This window comes from Anopheles moucheti, chromosome 2 (assembly GCF_943734755.1).
Source record: "Anopheles moucheti chromosome 2, idAnoMoucSN_F20_07, whole genome shotgun sequence".
Classification (NCBI taxonomy): domain Eukaryota; kingdom Metazoa; phylum Arthropoda; class Insecta; order Diptera; family Culicidae; genus Anopheles; species Anopheles moucheti.
Window position 1 is genome coordinate 55515475 of NC_069140.1, and position 27568 is coordinate 55543042.

Consider the following 27568-nt stretch of genomic DNA (forward strand, 5'->3'; position numbering starts at 1 on the left):
TTGTGCCTTGAAGCTTTTCCGGTATGCTTTCCTGTTTCACGTCAGGATGTGATTGTTCCGGAAAATGCATTTCTCAGATTGTTCAACCTTTTATCAGTTGTGTAGGACGCCAGCCCTCTCGCGAGGTTTCGATCCCATGCCTATGTACAGTTTACTCTTGTGCATGATGCTAGTTCTTCCCGGACTCTGTTTTTTTTTGTGGCTTTTGGTTACCTCAAAGGCTATACTAAAGTTTATCGACACTTTAGATACTTCGGTTTTCGAGACCGTTTCCGTTCTCTTTTTATCTAGAACTTTAATATGAAACGATTCGAGTGCGAACCACTGTATCGATCACGAATGAGTCTCCTTAAGCTCCATGATGTTGGCGGTGTTCTCTCACACCGCTCCACATCGTTTAGGATCCCTCTTTACGAATCGAAATAATCCACATGCTGCTCCACTGTACAGCAGCTCTTGAGTCTCTCTTTTTCTCTCCCCGTGTTCGTTCGCTCTTTGTGGAGCACACTATCCGCTGTTGCGGCGGAGGTTGTCCATCCGGTCGCGACGGACGAGATGATGGTGCGTTTTCGTAGCCAAGTTCAAGCCTCGCTGCTCCGCTCTGGTCTCTCTTTCGTGAGAGTGAAGGAGCGAATTCGTCCAGAGCGGCAATGCCGAAACCAGCCCACACAGCCTAGCCGAAACCACCACCGTACGGGTCTGAATGTCTCTTGACAGACGGTTCGCGGTTTTCTCGCAGTTTCATCGAAGACACGCGTACGATTGGAAGTGTTTCGCGCGCGCGGTCTCTACCCTTTACGCAAAAACGGAGCCGCACGGAGGAAACAGTGAAACAGCTTTGACCAGCAGATCCCCCGTAGCAAGTGTCCGGGTTTTGCATGTGTTTCGTTTCCTATCTTCCTTCACAGTATGTGGCGCTTAAATTATTTGGTGTGGAATGTTGAAAGTGCGGGACACGTTCTCCACTGCCCCAGAGTTGATCTACGAGTTCGAATATATTTTTCCCATACGCGAAGATCTACACATCGCTCCCGTCGTCTTGTTTTTTTTTTCGTCGCCTACAGACTGTCGAACACCGCGTGCTAAGTTTGCAAAAATCGTCGCCTACTTTTCATGGGTTGCATTTTGCTGCTCTTCGTTTTTTTTTCGTTTGATGTCGTCCAGTCGCCTTATTCTTCTTCCTGGCGCGGCTCTGCTCCAACCGATGGGGGGATAAGCATTTAAGTGGTGGCCACAGCAGCGAAGATGGTGCGAAAGAGAGCGCGCGCGAGCGAATGCGTGTGATCAAGAATAAATGTGGTTGGTGGGCTGTGAGGGTGGAGCAGCAGGAGGAGGGTAGGAGGATGGAAAAACGTCAACGTCACACACCCCGCGGTTGTCGTCGCAGTTTCCTATCTGTGTTCCACTCGCAATGTGTGTGTATGTGTGCGTGCATTATCCGTAGGCGCGGTGGCTTAAGTCTCGTGCGCGGACGATTCACCGCGTGCGTTGAACGTTTTGTGTACGTGTGCGTGGTCTGTGTTGTAAAAATCGGCGATAGAAAATTTTTGTACGATAATGCCGGTGGGGTGTGTGGGTCGCCGTTGGGATTTCGGCGATGCGTCAAACTGGCCATTTGTTCCCCCGATTCGATTAACGGGCGAAAGAGAAGGAAATAACAGTGAAGGGGAGGGAGTGGAAGGGAAAATTGATTGATAGAATGTGACTAGTATGATCGTAAGCAAAACAAATCCACATTCCTGTTATTTGGTATAATGCCATTGCCAAAAATTACTGTTGCTCTTCTAGAAAGATCCCAACACGAAACCACCGTGCAAAGTTGCGTGCCCCTTGTTCAGCGAGCCCGCATACATGCAAACCAGTGAGTTGGTCTTATCGTGCGACTTAAATACCTCTACTCGCAGTCGAGGGAAAGAAAGCAACTGGCATATTCGTTCCGCTCGCACCCCCTCCCCCGCCGTTACGCACGCGGAGTGTGAAAATTTGGTGAAAAGTAAGCCAAAAAATAAAAATAAATAACGACGTTTGGCCATCAACTCACGCGTGTACCTCCGCGGTTCGTTGTGCTAGTTTACTTCTGCATTCTATCTCGTTCCCTCTTATGCGCTTTTAATCGATCCGGCTACGCGTTCATGTTTAGTGCAAGTGTCACACGACTAGGAAAACGCAAACAGCAACCAGCGGCGGCACCCCTGTGCCGTGTGTGTGTGTGTGAGTGTGTTTTGTGCGTTCGATTAAAGCGAGAGAAAACATGTGCCGGTGTGCGTGTCCTCACTGTCGTCATAGTGATGATTACAGCTAATTGTTGTTCGGTAGATTATTTAATCGGGATCGATTTCGTGCGTACCTTTTACTTCCGTCCAGATCGATGGACAAGGTGGAGTTGGTGGGGGGAGGGGGGGGGGGATTTCTTCCCTTTGGAATAATTAAAAAATAGTGTAATCTAACCAGCACCGAAACGAAACGGAACGAAAAAAATGAAAAGTGTGTGCGCAGCGGAAAGTTTCAGCCGCGCGCGTGCGGTTGTGTGTGTGTGTTTGCGTAAATTCGTGGTTAATACTGCACGACTTGGTATGGTTGTATGTGCATGTGCTGCTTCTGCAATGTCGCTACTCACCAGCCAGAGCGTATATCAGTGTGGGGGCTACGTATGCATCGAGTTTTTGGGCGCATCGAGTGCGCCTACTTCTTGAAGAATGAAAAGTGCGGTGGAAAAGATATGGGCAAAACTAGCAAAATGCATCGGGAAGTGCACTTTTCGTGGTTGTGCATCACATTTCACTTTCACTGTTCGTTGTGTAATATTCCGCTGTGCAGTGTTACGTCCCGGTTGGGAAGCGTAGGCAGAACTAAGAAAATATAAACGTGTTGAAAGACTTCGGATTACTACAAGCGAAGGAAAAAAAAACACCAACCCCATTCATCTGCTACTCAATGTAACGATTATCGGTCTCGAACGAAACACTCGCTCCAAGTACAATATTTATCGGTTTATCTTCCAATTCCCACGATAGAAAGCCATGGTTATTCATTTTGTGCGATGGTGGCGACTAAAACGACGACGATGCTAGTCCCCACCAAAAAAGTAAAAGACAATACTTTTACACACTCTTCCGCAAGCGCATTGCATCAACAAAACTGCCTCTAGATAGTGGTTCTTCCTGCCTTTCATCTTTGTACAGATGTGAACGCCCACACGACGAACCGACTTTGCTTTTTATCTTTCTTTGGCTAGTTTGACGCTAAACGCAGCTGCCGACTGAACATTCGATCAACTATGAGCTGAACAGATCACACTTGATCTCGTTCGCCTGCGATCCCATCCCAAACGATCGGGAACGCAGCTTGTCGTTAGGGGGATGATCATGGTTCAACTCACGTACGCCACACGAATGACGTTTCGTGTGTGTAATCGAGAACTCGTCATACCCGTTTAAGCATCGTTTATGATTGCAAGAATTCCCCTAGGAATCCCCACAGTTTTGTGTGTGTGTGTGTGTGTGTGTGTGTGTGTGTGGCTTTGAACAAGAAAAGAAGCAGGCGAAGGATAAATTCGATTTCCACCATTTTCCGAACGGAACAGAAAATCAATCAGCGCGAATCACCCCCTCGTTGGCCGTGCCGCCGCGGTAGGGTTTTCCTATTCCGGGCGCTTTGCTGTCAGCTGTACTAACTCACAGGAAGACCCCAATCAATCAATTGATGGAATAATTTTGCACCAATTTCTGTCCCTCCCGCCCAAGGTTTCGTTCCGTTGTGGGAGTTGTGGGGGAGGAGGTTCGATGTGGATGTTATTGGCACGAGTATCGAACTCATCTCTTCAACGGCAACCTTGAATTCGAGCCGCACCGCTGCTATAGTTGTGGTTTCGTTGTCAAATTGTGTACGAGCGGGTGTAGTATACCCGCCACCACCACCTCCCATGCCGTGTATCATAATCTCATTTGCCAGCCATTATCTCAAGTCAAGCCGCTGCACTTGATTGAAGCTGATTGTGTGATGGGTACATAAAAACGGATGGATTTAGCTCATTTATTGAGTTCGATTTTTAAAGATCCGATAAAGTTCGATCCATATCAATGTTTAGTGAGGAGTCATTCGAACAGAAATCAACTCGGACAAGACTCATGAATCCGCAGAGCAGTGACAGATCATGCCCCTTGTGGAGGCCTCAATCGTAATTATGTTATCCCGTTTTTGAAGACTCATAAGCGGTGTAGCGGGGGAGATCGAAGTTGCAGGCCACAAATCTAAGATGATTCATTAAATTTAGTTGATTTATATTTTTTTTAAATAGAAATTCAGATTCATTAATTTCCTTCAACGATTCTTTCAGATTTATGAATCTGACTCAGATTTATCCAACTCTAAACATGTGTATAAACTTTAAATGAAGATAAGCGTAGCAATTAATCTGATTCAGATCTATCAGTCTGAACCTCTATTTCAATGCTGATTCCTAATTCAAATGACTCCTCACTAATAACTCGTATCAATGGATGCATGAAGCACACCACTTATAATGATGTTGTTGTCAAATATTAGAGAGGTTTTGGACCTCCTGGGTCTCTTTCGCTTCTGAACTTATAAAGATGTTTGGTAAACTAGTTTCCCTACTCGCAAGTAATACGATCGTATAAGTTTTCCTTTCTTACAAAACCGGTTCACTTCTGAAAAGTGAACAACATTCAACTGCCAAGTTCCAGGTTTTGCAAGTTGTTAAGAAAACAATTTTTCCATTTTCCGCCAAAGAGAGAGAGAGAGTGCATCAGCACGCGCGTGTGTACTTTTGGGAAAGAAAACCACCGATGGGAGGGAAACCCTTGTTAATTGCCTCTCGATAAAGCCGTAACATTATCGGCAAACGTGACACAGTTAGTTAGCAAACAGGGCGGGAAGCTTTTCCACGTTACGGTGATACCGGCCATACCCGAGTCATGTTGGGAAACAAAAAGCAGCGCGAAGTCCTCAAAATGTTTACTAACTGGGTTGGATTCCATGAAATGAAAAAAAAACTTTTGAAGAACGTTTTTTTATGTATTAGTGTGATAGAAAAAAAAAAACGAAACGCATATCATCACTTTAGAAGGAATTCAAGCTTTATTTCCTGTTAATTTTGTTAACACGTTCAATGTTGTTCTCTGTAATATTGGGTAAATCTTACTATTTTATGTTACATGTTGTTGTTTTTTTCTGTACACAGTTGTAAAACTGGCCCTGTTATGGTACAATACCTTGCAACAACGACGTATGGCGTTTGTTGCTGGCCAACTTATGTGTAGCGGATCTTCCTACGCGCGCTCCGTTCCACTCACTGAGGTCATTGCGTTTTCATCGCGTTTTCAACCCGTCGGAACCGTGGCGCCGCACGAAACGATCGGATGACGTTTCGTGGAATTCCGTGGTTCGCCACCAACACACACACCGGTTTTCGATTGAGTTTGTTCGCACTGAACGCCACGGCGCGTGGTATGACTGTTTCGGCAGAAAGTATCTTGCTTTTCAAAGCCGCAGACAGACGATCGCGTCTCGTAAATTATTATTTTTTTTTCGTAACCTTTTTGAAAATGTGGTTGACTCATTTTGGCAGCTGCGAGAATTATTACGCATGTTTGGTGTGAAATTTCTCTTTTGGGGTTTTTTTTCTACATTCAATATGTAAAATGCTTTATCAAAGATCAGTTAATAATGTGGAATAATTATTAAATGTTTATTTAATATTTAATAATATTGTTTAATAATAAATTCCTCCATGTTTAAAGTTGGCTTTGTTTCAAATCAATAATAAACACTTTATTGATAGCTTCATTTGAATTATTAACCTTCCAATATGGTTGCTTCAGGTCAAAACAATCATCTTGATTCAGCAATTTGTGCACAACGTTTGTTGAAGGAGAAGCTCGATTGTTTCTCACACACATTTCACGCACAACCGATCCACCCACCCGATTCTGCACAACTTCGCCAAAATGGGCTGAAATGTGGAAAGAAGTGAAGCAAAAAGCAAAGCGATTGCGTTCACTATCCACCGATAACACACTTTCTTTTCAACTCTGGTCATTCGAAGAACGCAAATGGAAAAAGGCAAAACAGACGTTGTAGGCCTCCTCTCCCTCCGCCCCCGCCCGGCCTGTGATTTCTCCGTGAGATGGGGTCAGTTCCTACACCGTTCTCCGTGGGCCTGCGTGCGTATGCTGCCTGCCGGATTGGTTGCAGTTGGTGAGAGTTTAAAATAAATCATTCGCCTTCTGCTGGCTGGCAGTGGTGCTAAAAATAGCTACCCGAACTGCGAAAATATGTAATGTTGGTGCATGTTTTTTATGCTTTGGGCGCTTCTACACGATGAATGATCATCACGAGCGATAGAGTTTATGTTGGTGAGGTGTACGAAGAGAGACAAGATGAGAAACTTTCATGAACGCTGTCTGTGTTGCTTACTACTGGCGCTCTGTTGATGGGCATCGACAGACTCCGCACTCAAAGTTTTGCCATTTGTTGTGTATCGCTTGATCATGAAACGATCGAGCAAGCAACAATTCATGTTGTACGTCATACACGGCGGTTTATTGCTCTCGGTAGCAAATTTCACGACTCGATGGAATGGCAGCATAAAAGAGTTCTGTAGCATAATATTTGCTACAGCCTTATTTACGACACCACACTCGGCATCAGGGTTAGCTGACTGATTCACCCGAGAGCCACAGCGCTGATCGCATTGACTCTCTCTCATCCGCTCGGTTCAAGGAATGATCGTTCGTTGACCGCTACCGCGAGTTATGTGATGCGGCCACAACAACACACCATGCCCGAAATGCTTCGCGACGGTGCATTAAACGCACATTTGTGTATGTTTGTTTGGCCATCACACGGCGGTACTGTTATAAAAATGTCATTTTCGAGAAATGGGCACACATGAACAAATCTCAAAAACAACAGCCAAAAAGCTTCTTATGCAATCCGTTCTCGCAACAAAAGTATTACCGCGAAGGAACATAAAGTGTAGCTTTTAATGCAAGGAAAGTTCACTTTTTTAATGCAATATTTTAAATATGTATTATCACTATGGAGCTGTTGCATGACAAAAGGAGGTTGCCTGAAGAATGGCTTTACAGCAACAAAAACCCAACAATGTTCAATCAACCCAGCCAAGTCAACCATTTTCGGGGTGGCATGTAACGGTGACAGGAAGAAAGAGCATGTTTTCCTTTGTCCAATCGTACCATGATAAATATTTATTAAACGTCCCTCGATGTTTCGCTCGCTTGTTGTGCGCCCTGCATTCGGGTACACTATCTTTAATAAGTTAACGTTTTCATCATCCTCCACCGCCTTTTCGTCGAAAACACCCGAACCTTTTTTTTTCTTCGATCGATCGAGTAAGTAAGTGTGTTCATGCGCCTTTTCCAAACCCCGCTTGGTCGCATTATTTATTTTATTGTTCGCCTTATTTGCTCCTGCCCGTTCCGGCGTGGTTCGAACGAGGAAATAGCGGCTAAATTAAAGTGCATCATCAGCGGTGGAAGCGCCACAAATACGCTGCACGCCGAAAGACGGCTGGTAGCAAATTTTTAGTTCAAAGTTAAAGCCTTTAAGAGTCTCTTGGCGGTGTCGACGAGAAAAGAAGCACAAACGAGCAACCAAAAGAAAAAAAGATCATTGGTCTGGAACATTCGGTACACACCCACCGGCTCCCCCCCTATGGGTATTGTCTTTGAATTAGTAATTCGATTGTGACTTTATCTAGTTCCCAGTGCAAAGAGAAAGGCCCATTTATAAAACATTTCGTTAATAATGTTTCAACCTTTCAAGCAATTCCAGCTCAGTTACACTCCAAATATAACACTTTATTATATTTGTGTGTGTGTGTTTTTTTCCATTTTTATTATTTTTTTTATTTCTACGTTTTTGTACGATTAAGAATGACACCGAAACACAAAAGAACCAAATGCGCGAATATGTTAACCTTGACTGGCGATCGCTCCTTTCGTTCTACTGAAGCACGATGAATTGCTTCCTCGCTATGGCTCACTGGTCAACAATCGACAGTTTGATGGATACATTCATTACGCCGTTTGTTGAGGCATTTTTTTTGGTTCATTTGGACAATCCGTCAAGCTAGGACAATTTCGGCTGATGCAATCGTGCAGCGACATTTCATCAGTTTATCGGTATCACCGGTGTGCCACTTTACATGGGGTTTATCAACACAATAAAAGTAAAACCCATACACTTTTGTCGTACTTTCGACACATTTTCAAAATTGAAAGTGTGGAGCTTCGCCTTATCTTTCCGCACACAAGCCGCATTAGATAGAGGTTGTGTTCCGCTTATCCCTGTGTCTAAACGGATTTGGGAAATGTACCTCTTGTTTACACCCTGTCATAGTTTTCCGCATCCAAACACTCTGGATTTGACAGCAAAAAACGTGCCCGATTTCGTGCCTCTTCCATCCAATACGTGATCCGTTATGTGAGCAGGAAATGTGGCCACTGTGGAACCTGCTATAAAAGCTTGATCGTAAGCACAGCGAGACGAGATCATCGTGAAGGACGCGATTTACCGATGCACACTAACACACACATACAAGGTAGCATAAACCTGCCCCGTGCGGGCGGGGGGGTGAACTTAGAACCGGTTGATGATAAAGCCTCGAACTCCGGCGAATAATTAACCAACTCGTCTCCCTAATGGCGAATTGAAAGCCCTGCCAGAATGGGACGTGCGTGCGTTTGCGGGCATAACAGTGGCCGCAGGGTGTCGTGTGTTATACATAAGAAAAATATGCCTCATCGCATCGGAATGCAAGGTTTTTGACGCATGTTGCCATTGCTCTTTGGTTTCGGCGAGGAACACTCGCGATCAGCGGGAATTTCTCACCTTGGGTTGTATTGCAAATTGGGCAACGATCTGTTTGAAATTGTTGTGTAGTTTATTAAATTACCCTCGAGATTCTGTGCTGTTTTCCATTATATCATGGACCACACGATTCCACGATTTGTTTTAAGCTCCACGAACAACACGTTCCAGCAAACGAGGGGATGATCTGTTGCTTATTTGCTCTCTCTCGTCAATTTGTTGTGCTTTTGGCTTTCGTAAACAAAGCAAGGGGCGAAATGCTTTTTTTTTCTTCTTTTGCTTAGGATTATGTGCCATTTTAGCAACCTCTCGGGACAGCGATCGGGGCAAGATCGCCCTTGCCCAAATAGGACCAAAACAACCAGCATCAATGTACGCGCTCTCTCACCTGCAGAGGGGGGGTTATAGAGCCGATTTGATGGTGCGCAGATTGATTTAAGACGCAATTTCTTGGTTCTTCTTTATCCCGTCCGTTTTGAAGCTGGGACACCACTTTCACGACTAGCGTACAGCGCGTTTCGGTGTATGCGGGGTGGTTGCGGTCGCTCGATAGAGAGAGTGGGAAGTTCCAGGCGAGACAGCTTCGGGGAGCGTATAGTGTGTGTGTGTGTGTGTGCGTGTACTGTCAAGCACCTTGGTATGCGGCACAGTGAGACCTTGTTTTTGGTGCAAAACAGTCAGTGCAAGAAGTGCAAATGGAACGGTCAAACGTGCCGACGTTTGCAGTTTTTTTTTTCGCGTAACATCATTTTGTACTGGGCTGCGTTTGGGAAGTTGTGGGGTTTTCCCTAAGTTTGCTAGCGGACGCAGAGGCACTTTTAGAAAGCAGAGTAGCGGCAGAGGAAGATGGTGATCGCGTCAGCGTTGTCGGATTTGGAGGGACGACAGTAACAGTAACAGGACAGTAACATCGGCCATTAAGATAGCATCACCCACCAGTCGCTTAAGAAATGGTACTGAATCGTCACACAGTCGTCTAGCCTTTTCTGGGAGTGTTTCGTTCGAGGACCCTTAGATATGAGTTTGTGAATTGTTCGACTGTCTCACAGATAAGTTTGTTATTCTTCATCCAACAGAGCGTGTGTTTGGCTACTCTAATCTACAGACAATATACACAATACAAAGCACAAGTGATAGCTTCCTTTTGCGCAACGAAAAGCTCAAACGGAAGAGTACGCGCGCGCGTACAGCGTTCCAAATCGGTGCCATAATTTTCTGCCCGAAACAAGATGGCAGCACTAGCGACTACGGCGGTACGGGAGATGACTGATAGTGTAAGTGAACGGTCTGGAACGGCCAGGTCATCATCAGCATCATCATCGGCAGCGCCGATAATCACCCTATCGGGCGTGTTTCGAAGACGCATCGAGAACCTCAAGCACAACAGTGAGTGCGAAAATGATGAGCAGCGCCACAACCAGACATTGCCCTCCTTTGCCGACGCCAAGATGGCCGCATCCGACTCCGGTGTGTTCCTCTCGATGCAGGACATCGATCGAGATCTGCCGGGTAGTGGTGCCGGTAGTGTTATTGGTACGTCACGGTTGCTCTCCAACGGTGGTGGCAGCTCCGGAGCTCGCACCAAGGAGCCTACACCGCGGCTAGATCGCGATCGCAGCACGACAGTGGAAAGCAACGTCGCAAGCAACGCGGGCGTATTGCAGCGAAAGGTCGTCCGGGAAGAGGAAGACGACCGCACCAGGGATGGGAATGATAACGGTGTAGATAACGACGATGAGGAAGTGGGCATAACGCTGCGGCTGGGAAAGAAGAAACCCGAACTGAGACTGATGAAGGATCGTACCTGTCAGAGTTTGCCGGACGTCAACAGTCCGCGCCCGAAAGCGCTGCCGAAGGTAGTGACCGCCTGTGATAGTACGGATACGGATGGGTTCGGTGAGCCCGACGACGACGACAACGACAACGACGATCAACCCTCCGCTCGGGTGCGACCTAGTGATACGGGTGGCACATCCACAATGGCCGCAATAGTGGAGCAACCGACCGGCAGCAGTGGAAGTGGCGAGGAAGAAAGTGTCACTGCCGCAACTGCCGTCCCGGCACCGAGCAATCCACTGGCGAAGCCAGCAGTGCCTGTTGTGCCGGGGCCGCCAATATCCGACCCGAACGTACTGCAAGTGTTCGCCATCGATCCCAAGCTGATCAACAAATACGACGGTTTGGAGCAAACGCTTTACTACATCGATGAAAACGGCAGTCCCAAGATCCGCGAGAAGTACGCACTCCAGCGACAGTTGGCCGAAGAGAAGCGGCAACGAAAGCAGCAGAAAAAGCTCGAGCGGGCAGCCAAGTACGGAAGTTCGCTCGACGGGGAACCGCCGGTGCAGTGTTCCTGCTTTAGCTTCAGTCGACTTTCCCGCAAGCTCAAGGAGATGTGTAAGTTAGCCCGTTTTTTTGTTCATCTGCTGCGATCGTGCACCTGCATGGTGATTTGCTCGCGAACACTAACCACCAGAGCGGCCACCGGCGGCTCGTCCGGTCACGTCCTAAATCTCTGCGATAAGAACGACGGTGTCAGGTGTTGTGTTGCCACGAGGTTAAGTTTATTTGATCGCTTTGTTTATTTTCGTCTTCAGGAAGCAAAGCTCTCACAGCCCTGATTCCTTATCGCGCATGCCGTTCTGTGGGGAGGCAAAAGCACGAGGATTAAAACGCGGAGGTGGTTGTGTTTATATGCGACAAAATACTTACGGGAAGCGTGCTGTTTGTTGCCGCGCCTCTAAATATTGTTCTCCAATTTTTGTTGCTAAATGACTGGTAATAATGTGCAATTGAAGTGTTTACATAAAAAAAAGCCAATGAGCAGATTGCACCTATTGAGATCCTCTTTACCGCACAGAAAGGCGAGTAAAGTGTACGGTGATGTTTATTCTAGCAAAGGTTTTTTGAAAGTCAACCCTCTCAATAAACCGCTATTGACGTCAGGTAATACGTAAGCCCGAGTAAATTCCAAATAAGCATGTAGGAAGTGAAGATCACAGTATGATCGGTCATTCCGCCACCGTTTGTCGATCGTTGATTTTTGAAGCAAATGATGTAGACATTCCGTTCTCATTCCGTACATTTGTAGTTGCTGTAAAATTGTGGATGATTAAATTGAGGAATTGAAGGTTTAATTATTTATTTTACTAGCAACCATTTCATCCACTCGCACATCTAGTGCGCGATCATTTACGTGCATGTGGAATACATGGTCGTTCAAGTGTGCGATTGGTTTTTAGTATCGGCTAGCAAACCTTGAGTCATCAATTTGCAAGTACAGGTTAATTAAAATTCCTACCAAACGGGATAAATAACCCATCAGGGCAAGCCATCATCACCCCATCGCAGCACACAAGAAAGCTTTACGCGATTACGCGATCACCCCGTCATGTCATGAAGCGTCATTGCGGATGGTACTAATTATCGAGCACTTATCACGTGTGATAATACTGGTAGTAACAGCACAATTTTTTTTGTTTAATTCTTCAATACAAAAAGTTGTCAGCATCGATAACATTGGGCCTAATCTTTAGTTTTTTTAGAATTATTAGTAAAACTGTTCGCTGCATAACTGCACCACTGAGTAATGGGTCTGCATTGCGTGAGCATTACTTAGGTAACACGCAAGACACGGTGAACCTTGAAAGTGAGACCATGTACCGCTGTAAAACCCGTTCCAATACCACACGGAACTCGACGGCTGCAGCCTTTTTTGCCATTGAACTCTCCTACCCACCACCTAATGCACGCACGAACAACATATTCGTGGATCTCCTTAGTGTCTGGTATCCGTTTTGAAGGGAAACCACCGACACCAGCCGCTATATAGTACAAGATCATTCACGATCTTGTTACGTCTTATAACCGCGTCGTCTAATTTCAACTTCCGCAAGCGCAAATGTATTGCTTCGCTTCCTGTCTTTCTTTGCGTCGAGTGTGCAGACGTTTGGGTCATGATCGAAAAGCGGAACACTTCCGTCCAGACAGGGCGGGAAAGATTGCTTACGGATGGAATGTAACTTTATTAAAAGATTGATAGCTGGTCGGGTATTTTTTGGAATAATAATTCGAACTCTCTGTTATTATATTTCTCATGGCACATACTCGCGGCATGCTCCAGAACGGCGGTAGTGTGATGTTTGCTGTGTACGTCATCATGTTAATAGCCTTTTGCGTATCGGAGTTTGCTCCCGTGTAGGATTTGCTCAGCGAAGAGGATCACACAAATTCTCATTCTCACTTGTTTGTGCGTTGAGACGAATTCTGTCTCAAGGTGGGGATGGCAAACAAACAGCGACATCCTGGATAGAGAGATAGTGCCGTCATCCTTCGTTGATACTGCGTCGTACGACGCTCTACCATTTCATAAATACACACGGTTCATGGCAAAAGCACACAACAGGGCTGCGCGAAGTGAAGATAATGTATGTTCTGGGTGGAAGTGCTGGGCTACAAAACACATTCAAATAATCAGTTAGTTGAGTGAACCCCCTCGACTGAAGCTTCGGTGTCAAGGAGAGACGGAGCTGTGCGTTCTAGGAAATAATCACCTGATGTGATTCCCGTAAGCCCCCCTCAAAGATGCTTAGAATACTATTATGAATAAGACAACTCATCTCCTATTAACGAAACTATAATCTCACATTATTTCTATAAATACCAGACTTTCATTCAATGACGAAGACCCCCTTGCAAACAAATGGAAACAAAACATCGTAGCGTGCAGTCCTTATCGCGAAAGTCAATCGGCGGTGCTGTGGTTAGCAACAATTAACCGATTCCAATTCTGCATGTGCTGTCTCTTTGTTGAGAGCGGCTCTTATCACTATCAGCTCCGAAATATAAAACAATAAATAACGATTCACAAATATTACAAACCGCTACCGTAAGAGCCACCCCGTGGCGTGGCTGGGTTTTATCATCAACTTGTGCGAGCTTTATTTTGCGGAGGCTCGTCATTATCGTGATAACGCAACAGCATTAGCTCGCACAACTATCATCATCATCGCCCCTTTTTTGCATGATACAGCAGACATTGGTTACTGTAATTAATTCTTATCTTCGATCGCTTACCCAATCATGCCACAGTGAAGGGGTTGGTAACATAAATCGATGTTTCGTTGTAAAAGTGGAACCCTAAATTTGCTAAAAAAAACCTTTAACTATGAATTTCCGTAAAGCTTTTGATTGTGGGTGTGTGTCTGTTATCTCACTGTTATATTGCTGGAAAGCTAAATTTGCTTCCAATTACCTACATGGTAAGATTAGAAAAGGATTTTCCGTTATGATTTTATTTATGATCTTCGTATATTATTTCCCCAAGTTAATTGAAGCAAAATATTAAATATCATGCTTATTTCATAATTTCTCTCTCACATTTTCGTCATGTCCGCTTAGTGCGATTTGATGAATACAATTTAAAACAAAATACATCCGCTGTCCTCTGCTGGCAAACTTCATATTTCTTCCAACTGACAATAAATATATTTTTATATGATGGACTAACTATTCGGATCCGCGATAACCTCTGCTGCCACGCGAGATGATAACCTTCGAACGGCTCATCTTGTTTTTGCACCGTGAGGCGTGCAGTGCTCTAATTGGAACGCTTTGCATGATAGCGGTGTATTTAGAACAAACGTTAATAACATGATCAGAATCGATGTAAACAAGTTACCCGTTGACCAAAACAGGTTCTACTCTCGTCAAAACATCATGAAGGTTAGTTCTATGCGGTAGTTCATCGGGTTTATATCCTTTATTTGCTTGCGTTTATTGGGGTCTACATTGCTGCCCTATATTTATAAAAGATTTCAAAACGAATCTATGCTATTCGATATCCTAAAAATTTAATCATTTTTGAAACCAAAATCATGACATGTTTACCACCCAGTACCACCAATCTGTCCACCAACTGTGTGATGAGTCAAGCAGTGGCATGGTTACATTGTGTAGGAGGAGTGTTCAATTGTATAATGAAATAACGATTGTGCATAAATGGTTGCAATGCCATGGAGATACAGACAATCTAATCAGCGTCAACGACAAAATTGTAATCTATAATTGGGCAGCTTGCGACGACATCAATATCTTCCCCTGGCAATTAAAAGACCGACTCGAACCGGTAAAATGGTGTTATCTCCGTGCTTGATAGTGCTACCCCATCGCGCGTTTGACAGTAGCACAATGTTCCCAGCGATTGTGATCATGCAAACGAAAATGCTTTGCAATTAATTTTATTCTGTTGAAGACCACACGTTGCCTTACTGCTTGTTTGTTGCTCATATTAGAATCTGCAGGGGCGATTATTGGGGTCGAAATTGAAGAATCGTAAGATAAAAAGGCCTCCAGAATTATAAACGTTTTGTTTGGAATAAACCGATGATGAGAATCTGTTACAATTAGCCATAAACCGGCCGTTCTTAGAAAAATTAAAAAAAAAATAGTAGTGCAACGGCGATCTCCAGTCTTTATGGCAAAGCACCAAAATTGACTGTTTGCCACAGTGGCAACATATCAAGGTACAGTAGTAGTATGCAGCGATATTGTCATTTGTCATGCAGTCCCTGACCGATCACAAGACAACAATTATGGAAATAGGCTAATCTTTCGTAAAACTTCAATACAAAATTTCCAAACCGTCTCCAGCTTCAGTTGGATCAATCTTAATTCAATTGGCCTAATTTGGATTCGACAGAACACTGTGCAGATGGTAGCATCTAGATGGTTTTCAGGGTGTTTTAATTGTTTATTTATATTTATTGTAGACAGTTCCAACCGAAATTGAATGAAACAATGAAGTTTTGGTATTCCCGCACGTTTATAAACATTTATAGAACAGTACGGACCCAGACTTTTCTGTAACGAAAAAAACCTTGATTGGACAATTTCGTTTCCCGTGCCCGTCAATTGCCATAATTGCTCTAATCGATTGCTGCCTTACCGATGGCTCCAAATTGGTGTAACGAACACGGCACCTAGTTCCAGGCCCCCTGTAACGGCATACCCATTTCGTATAAATTATGCAAAAGTTTCACCTCCACCAACCACCACCACCGCGAAATGGGTGACCCGTTAGCGCCAACATTATCGGCATCGTATCCTCATAAACGCTTTTGCGTCACTGCTTATCCGGTAACAAATAAGAATCAATCGATTTTTTGTTTTTGAAGTGGTAATAACCTAAAGAGAAGAAAAAAGGAAAGTCAAACTGCTGTATCAATTAATAGTAAAGTGAATGTCCGATTGATTAACTTTTGCAATTTGGTAGTTAGCTGTGGTCGCTGTTTTTGCGCTGAGCAAATAACCCGATACAGGTAATTTTGTTAAACCTGACCGCGAATATTTATCGTTCGGTGGCAGTAGCCTATGAGATTCTATAAATATACACATGTAAAGGTTTTCGCGGTAACTGCGGTAACGTGCTGTTACCGTAATTGTAATAGTCGCTTCAAACGCAAAAGGTGATCGAAGTAGTCTAAATCATCAGATCGCCCGTTAACATGGCCATCACAAATTCTTGCAGTTTAGCGTCCTGGGAGCGTTGTGAGTAAAAAATATGCGCCTTGTGAGCTTGCCCTTAGTGCTTGCACCAGAGGAAGCGAAAAGGGAAAGCAAAAACTCTTTGCAAAACTACCGCCAGAATTGCACTGTTTGCGCGAAAACCCTTTCTCCAGCTGGGTTCGAGTCTGAATATCATTAGGGGCGGACTCTTAACGAAGTTCACCCTTGGTGGCTGTTGGTGGTTTACCTTGACACCCGAATCATATTTCTAATCGAATTTATATCATCTCCTTTTCTCTCTCCATCTCTCCGCAGGTAAGGACGGTTCCAAAGTGACGACGGTTGTAGCTACACCCGGACAAGGCCCAGATAGACCACAGGAAGTATCATACACAGATACGAAGATAATTGGCAATGGAAGCTTCGGTGTCGTCTTCCAGGCGAAACTCTGTGATACGGGCGAGCTAGTCGCCATCAAGAAGGTGTTACAGGACAAACGATTTAAGGTGAGTGCATTGGAAGGAAGGAAAGTTGCATATGGCATGCAACCACCACCAGGTTGGGGTGGTGACCGCACATGCTTCACTAGCGAACTGTGTGCGGTGCTTCTGACGATAAGTAAGGAAGATGGGCGTTGCTAATATGACTATCATTAGGATGTTATTAGCAACGATTGCGACAGTAGGGCATTGCGGGAGAAATTCAATTATGCTACTACCTTCTCCAGAGTTTAGTGCCCAGTGTAGGCATACGCAAACCATCACAAACATACGTGTTTCTAAGTGTGTGTATGTTGTATTGTTTAATGGTGCGTCGTATTAGAGCGAGCCATAAACAGCGCGCCCTTCGGTCGGTACACTTCTTCATTTCCGACTCAACATCGCACGCTCTTCTGGCACTGAGTTTTTGTTATATGGGATGTTAATTAGACGACTCGACAGGATGCCCTCGTTGCATCATTCATTCGCCCCAAGACTGTATGTGTTGTGTTGCAGTTTAACGCTTGCATGTAAATTAACGATTGCACACACGGTAGGGATCCTTGAGTGTGAGGTGATTTTTTTTCTGTTGCTCTTTTAAATGAATAGAATTTCAAGCTTACCATGCTTTCAAGATACAACTAATTGAAAGTAATAAACGTTCATAGAATTTTGTAGATCGTCATCATCACCTTGTGTGCCGCTGTACATATGACGGGTGATGTTGACAGTATCAACATCATGTTTAGTGATGAGTCAATATGCTAATGAAGCTGATTCACAGTTCCACTCCTCCATGCGCAAAACACACAATATTTTGTGACAGAAAAAAAAAATCGGGTAAAACCGGCCACAAGCAGTTAAGACCGAATAGAGCATGTGGAGGCTTCAGAACAATCACCAACAGAGACAGAGACAGAAAACACGGAATATAAATAACGACGATAATAAACTCCTCGAACAATAACCGCGAATGATTATCACATTATTGTTGGAAGTTTTGGATGATTGGGACAAATTGTAGGTCACTTAATCTAAAATGAGCGCATCAGTACCGCCTTTCGTTTGTGTACTGCCGTTTCAGTCAATTAAAACGCTGTTCCTGCGTTGTGTACATGGCATGGAATTTAAATATATTAATACTTTATTCCTGATTTAACCTTTATTTAGTTAGTCACTCTTGATAAAAACTTACCAGAGGTAGTTTAAATCGCTTTACCCTTAATTGCGGTAGTGAAGTGATCCATGCGAGACGTCATCGGGAATATCTCATTTTTGTCCTTGCCTAATTCTCCGCCCCATTTATCGATTGGGAGCAGAGTGCGGTGTGTTGACCAGTGCTATCAGAAAGGAACTGCCTGTGTCAAGGTTAATTCTCCACTCCAAAGGTGAAGTTAATGTTTTTTTTTTCATGATATTGATTAATCCCTTTGTTTCATATATAAATTTATATTACTCAAATGAAGCATGGCCCGGTAAAATTCAATAATAAAATGTGGCAAAGTTCATGGAAAGAAATAGATTCGTCATATTTCTATTCCAACTTTACCATGCGTGGAAAGAAAATACGGATTATCGATTAACTTTCTCAGAATGAAAGCACACGCAAGCAACGCTTTTTATGCTTTCGCCCTTGCTAATCGTCCATCTGTCGCGGTGTAGGCCAGTATTAATTATTCACATCTTAGCGTGTTAGTTGGTTTTTGTTTTTTCTTCTATTTGTTTATTTATTTTTTGTTTGGTGTAACAAAACGGCCCTGCCAACGGTGTCCTTGACTACCTTTGGCATCCTTTTTGAACCTTACTACAGATACTGATGTGTTCATTTGTATTTTCTTATTATTTTTTTCCAGAACCGTGAACTACAGATCATGCGACGACTAGAACACTGTAACATCGTTAAGCTAAAGTACTTCTTCTACTCCAGTGGCGAAAAGGTATGTATATACAGTGCGCGTCACGTGCAAGAACACAAAGCACAGTGGCTCCAGCCACACTGATATCCGTCACCCGGTGTGTCGGAAGGTGGCTGTATGCTGTAGCTCAATCGCTTCTAGAATATTGACTATGTTTTACGCATCCGGTAAATGTCTCACTTCCGTGCCGGCAAACTTTATCGTGCTCTGCTGGGTTCTGTGGAAAAGGTGGGCTGGTGCTTTTCGGTTTGTAGTTGGTTTCGCCATTTGCAGACGTGGTCATACATCTTTCCGATTAGTTATCACCGTATTTGTGTAGCATAACCTAAAAAGCAAGTTTGTTAAATTATAGCAAAATATATTAGTCTTATAGTAATAGTCTATAGTAAAGAATGTTATGAATTTTCTCGCAAGATTCTGTTTGTTGACAATAATTAAAGTGAAGTCATTAAATGGAACTATCCTTAAGAACAGCACAAGGACCGATGGATATTGTGTCTGTTCTCTTCATTTTTTTCGAACTGCTTGTTCGAAATAATACAATCTTGTAATATTCTTAAAGTTAACACGATCACTTGAACAACGGCATTGAATAAGTTTATGCTTGAATTTTTTTAATTCAAAAGTTTTACACTATCAATCGCTGATTGTTATTGTTATATCCTTGAAGTGTATGGTTTCAGGAACATCTGATAAAAGTTTCAATTTAATATACCTACCATATAGAACAATAGTTGTAGAAACAACATTTTGCTAATCAGTATCAATCTTTTTGTTGATTGAAATTTGAAATTTGCACAAGATATTCCAGTAAAGCAGCCCCGGTGGATGGAAGGAAAGAGCATAATCCGATAAAAATACCAAGTTTCTTTTATTTCTTTTTTATATTTTTTAATTACTCTGGGATAAGGTTAGTGTCAAATGGACACATGGACTATTCATTCAATATATGAGACAGTTTTTCTTAAAAATTTTCCGAGCTTCTGATTGTATCTGCCCATGAGTAGATGTAAATTTAAAAATGTTGTTGCAATAAAATGAGTGAACCAGTGCCGATTTAGCTAATTACACAATTGTAGAGCATACACGAAAACATTATATCACACACAGTACAATTTGTGTACTATCTCTTTAGAATGCTGAATTTCTTGATTGAATTTAGCAGTGTTCTGTAGTTAATTCTTCACGCTAGAAAAAATAGTGTTTCAACGTTTTAGTGAAGACATGATGGCATTTCTGGCTCCAAACATGATCAATTACATATTAATCAACTCTCTTTTCTTTCTTTATTTCAACTTGTTCTAACACAAACCAACATCTAATCGCCCATTTCAAATCGCAACCGTATGATTCGAAAACAAATAAAAATACATTATAAAATAATTTAATCATCACCTCCGAATGAACCCTCACCAAATACCACTTCCGTTCATTACACCATCGTTTCAAAACACACACATTCTACAGCGTGATGATTTTCCCTTGGACATGGGACTATTCGCCGGTGCCTTGCAGTCGCAGGTAGAGAGACAAATGCGAAAATCGTATGAACGAATGTGAAATCAAAAAAACAACAAAACCGAATGTGCACACACAGCTAGGCTCTTCCCTTGCCGCAGATATGCGAACTGCAATGAAATGCAGCTGCGGCTGCTGCTGCTGCTGCGGAGTGCTAGTGTGGTGTCCCCTCTTATCCTCCACTGTACATGCTCTCCGTGCTCTCCTTTGTGTGGCAATTATTGGATTTTTAATAAGCATTACTTACCTTCCCATCCACTTTCCCATTGATTGATCGCGGGCGGTACATGCTCCCGGCAGCGGAAAGCATAAGGAACGCTAGTTGGAAAATGTCTTCCAGGCACACACGCACACGTACACTCCCACACACACATCGTTAATCGCTTTTGACTCATTAGCTCCTCATGTGGAATGTAGTGATGCTACTGTAAAATCAAACACCGACACATTCCCCACTAAGCTAAACCTTCCGATCCGATCCGTTCCTCCGACGTGTGCTAATGAGTTTCCTTGTGTGTTTGTGATTTTTGTGCGCAAAATTCCTTATTGGTTATGTGTTTCATTTGATTTGTAGAAACACACGAGTTTGTTATGGTCCATAGACGTGTGTGTATTCATTACCATATTGGTTGGTTTTTCGCTGCCATTTTTAATCACTAAATTCATTTCTTTTGCGTGGTTTAATTGTTTTTGTCCTTACTTTTGTATTTTGTTTGTTAATCTACGGAAACGTGGGTAATTTTTTCATATTTTGTTACCATTCCGTTTGGGTTGGTTGATTATCACTATCGAAACACTGCTTTGTTCCATTATAATAACGTGCGAAGAGTGTTTGTGTCCGTTTTTTGAGTGGTGTGGATAATATTATGGAAAGTTAAATCAATGCTTTGTATATATGAACCACCCATATATATATGAATTAGGTGGCTTGATTTTAAGGGATGAATTGAATAGTTAATAGCACCCCTTCACAAGAGTTCTGGAGAAGTTATTGAAATTCATTCGCAACCGAAAGCCGCACGATTTCTTTTGTTTTCCCAGACACCACAATTTCGTAGATATTTGCACAAATGGATAACTGTTATCCAGTTTCATTCGTTTGTCACGAACGTCAATGTGTAACTTTCATTGTACAGCTCACGAATCGATGGCGTGTTACGTTAAAATGGATTCACTATCCAAATGTGTTTTCAACCGGTTCTAACAGGATCGGTGTGGATTTGTTCGTCTTAGAAGTAAAGCAACAACACGGTATGTTATTGCGCATTACCACCTGTTATAGATGTATGGGGAATATTTTTTTTTTCTAATCTGGAAGAGGTTTGTAATCTTCCTTCGTGCAGCAAACCGTTCAAGTAAATTGTTTTACAAACGCTTAATTGGTGATCCAGTAGTTTTCACTATTTAAGGCTAAAGTTGTTTCCGCATTCAAGCTTGCTAATTCGATAATAATAATGTCGCAGTGTGGAGTGGTCGTTTGCAATTGTGCGTTACTAATGATTGACGAGTAATCTACTTTGTCAGCGTTCACTGTTCATATCCTGTTCATATCACCTACTAACTGTTTTTTTATTTTTGTTTTGCTTTTCCAACCCAACAGAAAGACGAGGTTTATCTGAACTTAGTGCTCGAATATATACCAGAAACGGTTTATAAAGTCGCCCGTCACTATGCTAAGAACAAATTAACGATACCCATCAACTATATCCGAGTAAGTAGTGTGGCACACAGATCACTACGTATCAGAATGTGTCCGGTTACTGACCTGTACGTTTGTTTGTTTTTCTTCTTTTCCCCACGCTGCGGTCTGCGTATGATGCTTGCTTCCGGTTTGCACATTGACCCATTTCATCGTCGTCCGACGGTACATTTCTGGCGGGCAGATTTACATGTATCAATTATTCAGAAGTCTTGCTTACATCCATTCGCTCGGTATCTGCCATCGTGACATCAAACCACAGAACCTGCTGCTGAATCCAGAGACGGCGGTCCTGAAGTTGTGCGACTTTGGTAGCGCCAAGCAGCTGCTGGACGGCGAGCCCAACGTGTCGTACATTTGTTCCAGATATTACCGAGCTCCGGAATTGATATTCGGGGCCATCAACTACACCACCAAGATTGGTAAGAATTGATCTATTCAATGTATTTGTTGTGGTGGCACGATTTTAACATATCCTTTTCCATTTCATGGACAACGACACTCATCATTAGACGTTTGGAGTGCAGGATGCGTGCTAGCAGAGCTGCTGCTCGGGCAACCCATCTTCCCGGGTGATTCAGGTGTCGATCAGCTGGTAGAAATCATCAAGGTTCTTGGCACGCCGACACGAGAACAGATCAAAGAAATGAATCCCAACTACACGGAATTCAAATTCCCGCAGATCAAAAGTCATCCATGGCAAAAGGTACGATGGATATGGGTGATTTGATAGTAACAAAAAAGAAAACCCACCAAGGACACGCTGCCCGTCAAACCCCAAGCGTATAGAAGCACTTCTGTCGTTATCCACAACACCCATGTGAATCCTCCACCGTAGATCGCAAGATCGTTCCTCAGTCGTACACGAGTGCCCACAATTCTATTGGGCGATTTATCGATCTTGATGAAGTGTGCCATTTTGTCATTTTGTGTTTTATTTTGCCATTTTCCCATCATTTTTTTCTAATTACTACAACAACAAACCTTGCACGGCAAATTTTCCAACATGCGGGATATTAATTTTCTTCGCATCCTTTTAATAGCTTTCTTCCAACATTTTAATTTCTCAATTACCACCATATTACCAAGACTAGTATCATTTCGCACTTTTCTGCGATTATGTCCAAGGCGCCATGTGTGTGTTTGTTTTCAAATCAGTGATGAACCAACAGCTTTCTAGTTAGATGCCGTTCTAAATTTGCCAACCCCAACAGTTACCGGAAACAGAAATCATTTTCCGTACGATTCGCTTCGACTCATTTCAGTTAATGCTAGAGCGAATGTCTTTCCCTACCACGACCAAGACCGACCACCAACGTATTAGAGTAAGAACATGGAAAATTGTTGTCGAAAATAAGATAGGAACGAACTTACCGCTAGCCTACCGTTTTTTCTTACTATACTCACGCTCAGTCCGGCCACTACCAACAGCCCCAGAAACACCCAATACTCAAAAATATACAACCCCACCAATCCACCAATGATAATTAGTGAACAATTGTTAAGAAGTACTTACAGTCATTTACAGTAAAGCAATGGAATATGCTTTATACGAATATTAAATTTTTGTTTGTTTGTAAATCATTCTTAAAGTACCCGTTTGTATAACAGGCACGATGCAGATACGGTTAATTTATAACTTCGATTGAGCGCACATACAAATTGCAACTTACAAATCATGGAGAACTAGTAGCAAAATATACACACACATACGCTACACGCGTGGCTGTAAAAGCGGAATCATAATGTATCTACGTTTTAACAAGTGTTGATTGATTTTGCGTAATACTACTCTCTGTCGTGATGTTGTTCTATTGTATCCTTTTTTCCCTTTATCTTCGTATCTTTTGACACATGTGTAGGATTCGTGTTGTGCCTTATATTCATCCATTTGGAATATAAATGAGCAGTATTTAAATAGGATTCTTCTGACGGTGGTGAAATTTTTGCAGTTGGTGGAATTGTCTTACACACGCACAAATAAACGTACATACACGCATACACGCGCGCGCACACACACACGCAAAACATTCTACTAAATGCAGTGTTCGGTTTGAACTGGTAATGTTTGAAAGTCTGCCAATGTGTTCGTTACCTACAGTTTTATTTCTCTATTTTATCTATCTAAGCTAGTGCTTTTGCGGGTTCAGCATCAGCATTTTTTGTTCGCTTTCTTTTGGCGGGTGTGATAAGTTTAACATTTAGCACCACCTGCAAAAGTAAATGCACATCATGTTTGTGTCGATTCGACTTTTCACCGTGACGGAAAGCAGCCAAGCGCAATCAGCAATCATTCGAAAACTAATTGCCTAGTCATTCGTTTACCGTATCCATGTTTGTCACCTTCTTTTGTCTCTTCTTTTCTATCATATGCATTCCCGAGAATCATTATATCGCTGCTATGCGACACAATTCTCATGCACTTCACAAAGCGCAGCCGTTTGAAATCTTTTTTTTTATTAGATCTAACCAAAACTGGTGCTTCGAAATATAATAGACGATTACAGCTGAGCGGTATAGGAAGTGGTGATTCGCCTTTTTTTCCTTTATCGCATTCAATGCTTCAACTGAACTCCATGAGTCGAACCGAGTTATGTTGAATTGATCTGTTCAACGCTTCTATTTTGCACACTGTTGATCCCATTTATCACACATTTACAAAAACTATCTGTGCTTGTCTCTTTTGCACTTTACGGTCACATACGATGAGTTAGCTGCCGTTTTTTTTTTTGTTGCACCTGCACCAGCTTCAATGGTTTTTGCTTTAACGGAATATTCAAATATTGCTAGTGCGCGTATTCTTGTATGAAAACGTTCGCCAGCGATTTCACAACTTTTCTAACGTTTTACACGTGTTATGTTTTTTTTTGTGGTTTCTTCACCATTAATTGCCCCCCCGGATGTACCGGACAAGTGTCGTGTTGTTCTGTTCTGTTTCGTTCACGTTTAATTTTCTCCCTTCGCTAATTTGTTCCACGCATCCACGAGTTCTCACTTGGTTTGGTCTAACGTGTCTTAATGTGTTTTTTTCTTGCTAGGCACGCTGATGGGACTGCGCGGCGCGCGCAATGCAATGCGTTTTGGCCGATCGCGTCTAAAACTTACCCCGACTAACACGATTCCCTGTTGTTTTCTCACTGTATTCCTCCGTTAAGGTATTCCGGACACGCACTCCACCGGAAGCGATCGCACTGGTGTCCCGCCTGCTTGAGTACACGCCGGGCACGAGAATCACACCGATGCAAGCTTGCGCTCATCCGTTCTTCAACGAGCTGCGGGAAGGCAGCAAGTACCTACCGAATGGTCGCGAGTTTCCACCATTATTCAACTTCACCGAGCAAGGTAAGTTTGTTCGTTATTCAATATCTGTTTGATTGAGTAATGTTATCAATGTTCTTCCGCAGAGCTTGCCATTCAGCCGAGCCTGAACCTAATTCTGAGGCCCAGAAACCAAAACGAGGCAGCATCAAAGGCTGGACAGTCGTCCAGTGGCTCCATGGAAGGTGGCAGCGGTAGTAGTGGCAATGGTGGTGCCGGTGTTGGCAGCTCATCCGGCAGTGGTGGTGTCAGTGGCAGTGGCGGTGGTGCCGGTGCCAGCAGCACTAGCGATCCGACCAACCTGGCACAGCAATCTTGCAGTGGTGCAGCTGGCGGTGCCAGTGGTAGCGGTGTCGGATCGGACGACATGACTACCGCTAGTGGAGGCGATGCGGGCACTTGCCAGCCATCGGCTGCCACCTCCTCGATGGGTTAGCTTTAATTGTTCTAGTTCCGGCAACAGCCAGCATACAAGCAAGCAAGCAGAATATGTTATGAAAACGGCAATCGCCTTCCACGCGAAATGGGACAACAAAATTGAAATCAAAGCATATTAGAGTTCTTGCGGCGAAGGACCGGTGCAAACGCACACCGTCGCCGCCCACGGTACAGAAGAAGCGAGCTATATGTGTACAGTGTCTGCACGCAAGGCAATAGGCAATAGGGCACGCAAAATCAATGAAAAGTAAACGAAAATTTAATAATAGCAAATAAATTCGTGAGCGTGTATTAGCAGTTGCTAGGAATGGTATGAATGGCACAGGCATCAAGAATTAGGTGTCTGCTGTATAACATGTCGAACACATAGCACTAGTGCTGAAATAACCGATGGCAGGTGAGGCAGAAGAAAAAGGATACCGCTGAACACGGAGAACACATGGGCGAAGATTAATTTTAATTATTAAAAAATTAAATTAAAATTAATTAATTAAAATTAATTTTAATTATTATTTAATGGATCGCCCAGGATATGGTATACAGTAATGTATCGTGTGTAAAGTTGAAGAAAAGAAAAACAAACAACTTAGCGCAGCGCAGTATGTAATGCTCGGAGTGGTCCAAACAACAGCTGGAAGAGGTAGTCAATCTGTTAAGATCGTTTGTTCGTTTCAAATTGTTTTTTTTTTACTTTACATCAGTCATGTTTTGGACGAAAAGCGTGCGTTTTGTTTTTTTTTGTTTTAGCCAGTAGAAGCAGTAGAAAGGCCCTTGTACGAATGCAACATCTTGAGCATCGTCTCGTTTGTGTGTGGTTACTGTAAGTAACAGAATTACCTCTGTTCTATGAAATGTAAGGCACACACACACACACATCCATATCCGTTTACGTGGAACACAAATTTTAAATTCACAATCACGAAGACTACTCTACGAAAGAAGAAACCATCTGCAACAAAGTGAATAAAATTTGTTGAGCACACATGTACACTATAACCCAAATCAAAAATAACACGAACAAGAGAAAAGGTTTGACTAGCTTGCAAAAAGAATGCAGATGTTTAGAACCATCCTCCTGTTCGTGCTGGTGTAATCCTCATTTGCGGCACCACTCAACTAAGTTCTGCCTAGTGTGGCTTGCCACAAGCAGAGATCAATTCCTCTTGGCTTGTGGAGAGTTGAACCGAATGCTTGACACGGTATTGGATGGATTCGCCCAATCTTTATCTATTGGAGCGGTTTCAGTAAACCAATAAAGTCCCCGGAAATTGCCCAATCGCACATAACAGAAGAAAAACACGAATGGGAGACAAAATATTTTAATCAGAAGTTAACGATAAAAATGTTTATCACCAGGCAACGCCGGGTGGTATCTTGCACGGGGTTAAAGGTTTTGTTTTCTTTTCTGTTCTTTTTTCTCCATTTGCGTGTTGACGATATATTTAATTTCTAGACGATTATCTCCAAGTAACAGCCGCAACGGAATGAAATTGTATGAAAGCAGAAAGTTAATGTTGTGATTGGACCAAGCAAGTCCAGTGAAGCAGAGTGTAAAACGTAATAAAAAGCAACACAAGAATACGATAAGTGCGAGACACAACCTCTAAACATATAATAAGCCAATAATCTAAACCCAGGGCATTGGTAAGCCAATGTGCGGGGAGCGCCAGTTAGAAAAATAGACAAATATAGCGAAAATCCTAAAAAGAAACAACCAACAGAGGGGAGAATATAATCGTATCAGCGTGGCATATTTGACTGTGCCGTTTTTTTTTGTTTGTGTTTTCCTTTCGGAGGGTTCCGGGACGATGAATAGCGAGCAGTGGTCACAAATTAGT

The 27568-nt window shown here is 43.0% G+C and overlaps 1 protein-coding gene across 1 annotated transcript; it reads left to right on the top strand.

Moving 5' to 3' along the window:
* The first annotated feature begins 779 nt into the window (after positions 1–779).
* On the top strand, positions 780–27488 carry LOC128297457 (protein kinase shaggy). Its single transcript, XM_053033095.1, has 9 exons — positions 780–907; positions 9933–11253; positions 16678–16868; positions 18695–18778; positions 21876–21986; positions 22159–22396; positions 22487–22680; positions 25130–25316; positions 25379–27488. Exons 2-9 carry the CDS (start codon positions 10086–10088, stop codon positions 25726–25728), a joined length of 2523 nt encoding a protein of 840 aa, XP_052889055.1. The 5' UTR covers positions 780–907; positions 9933–10085; the 3' UTR covers positions 25729–27488.
* The last annotated feature ends 80 nt before the right edge of the window (positions 27489–27568 follow it).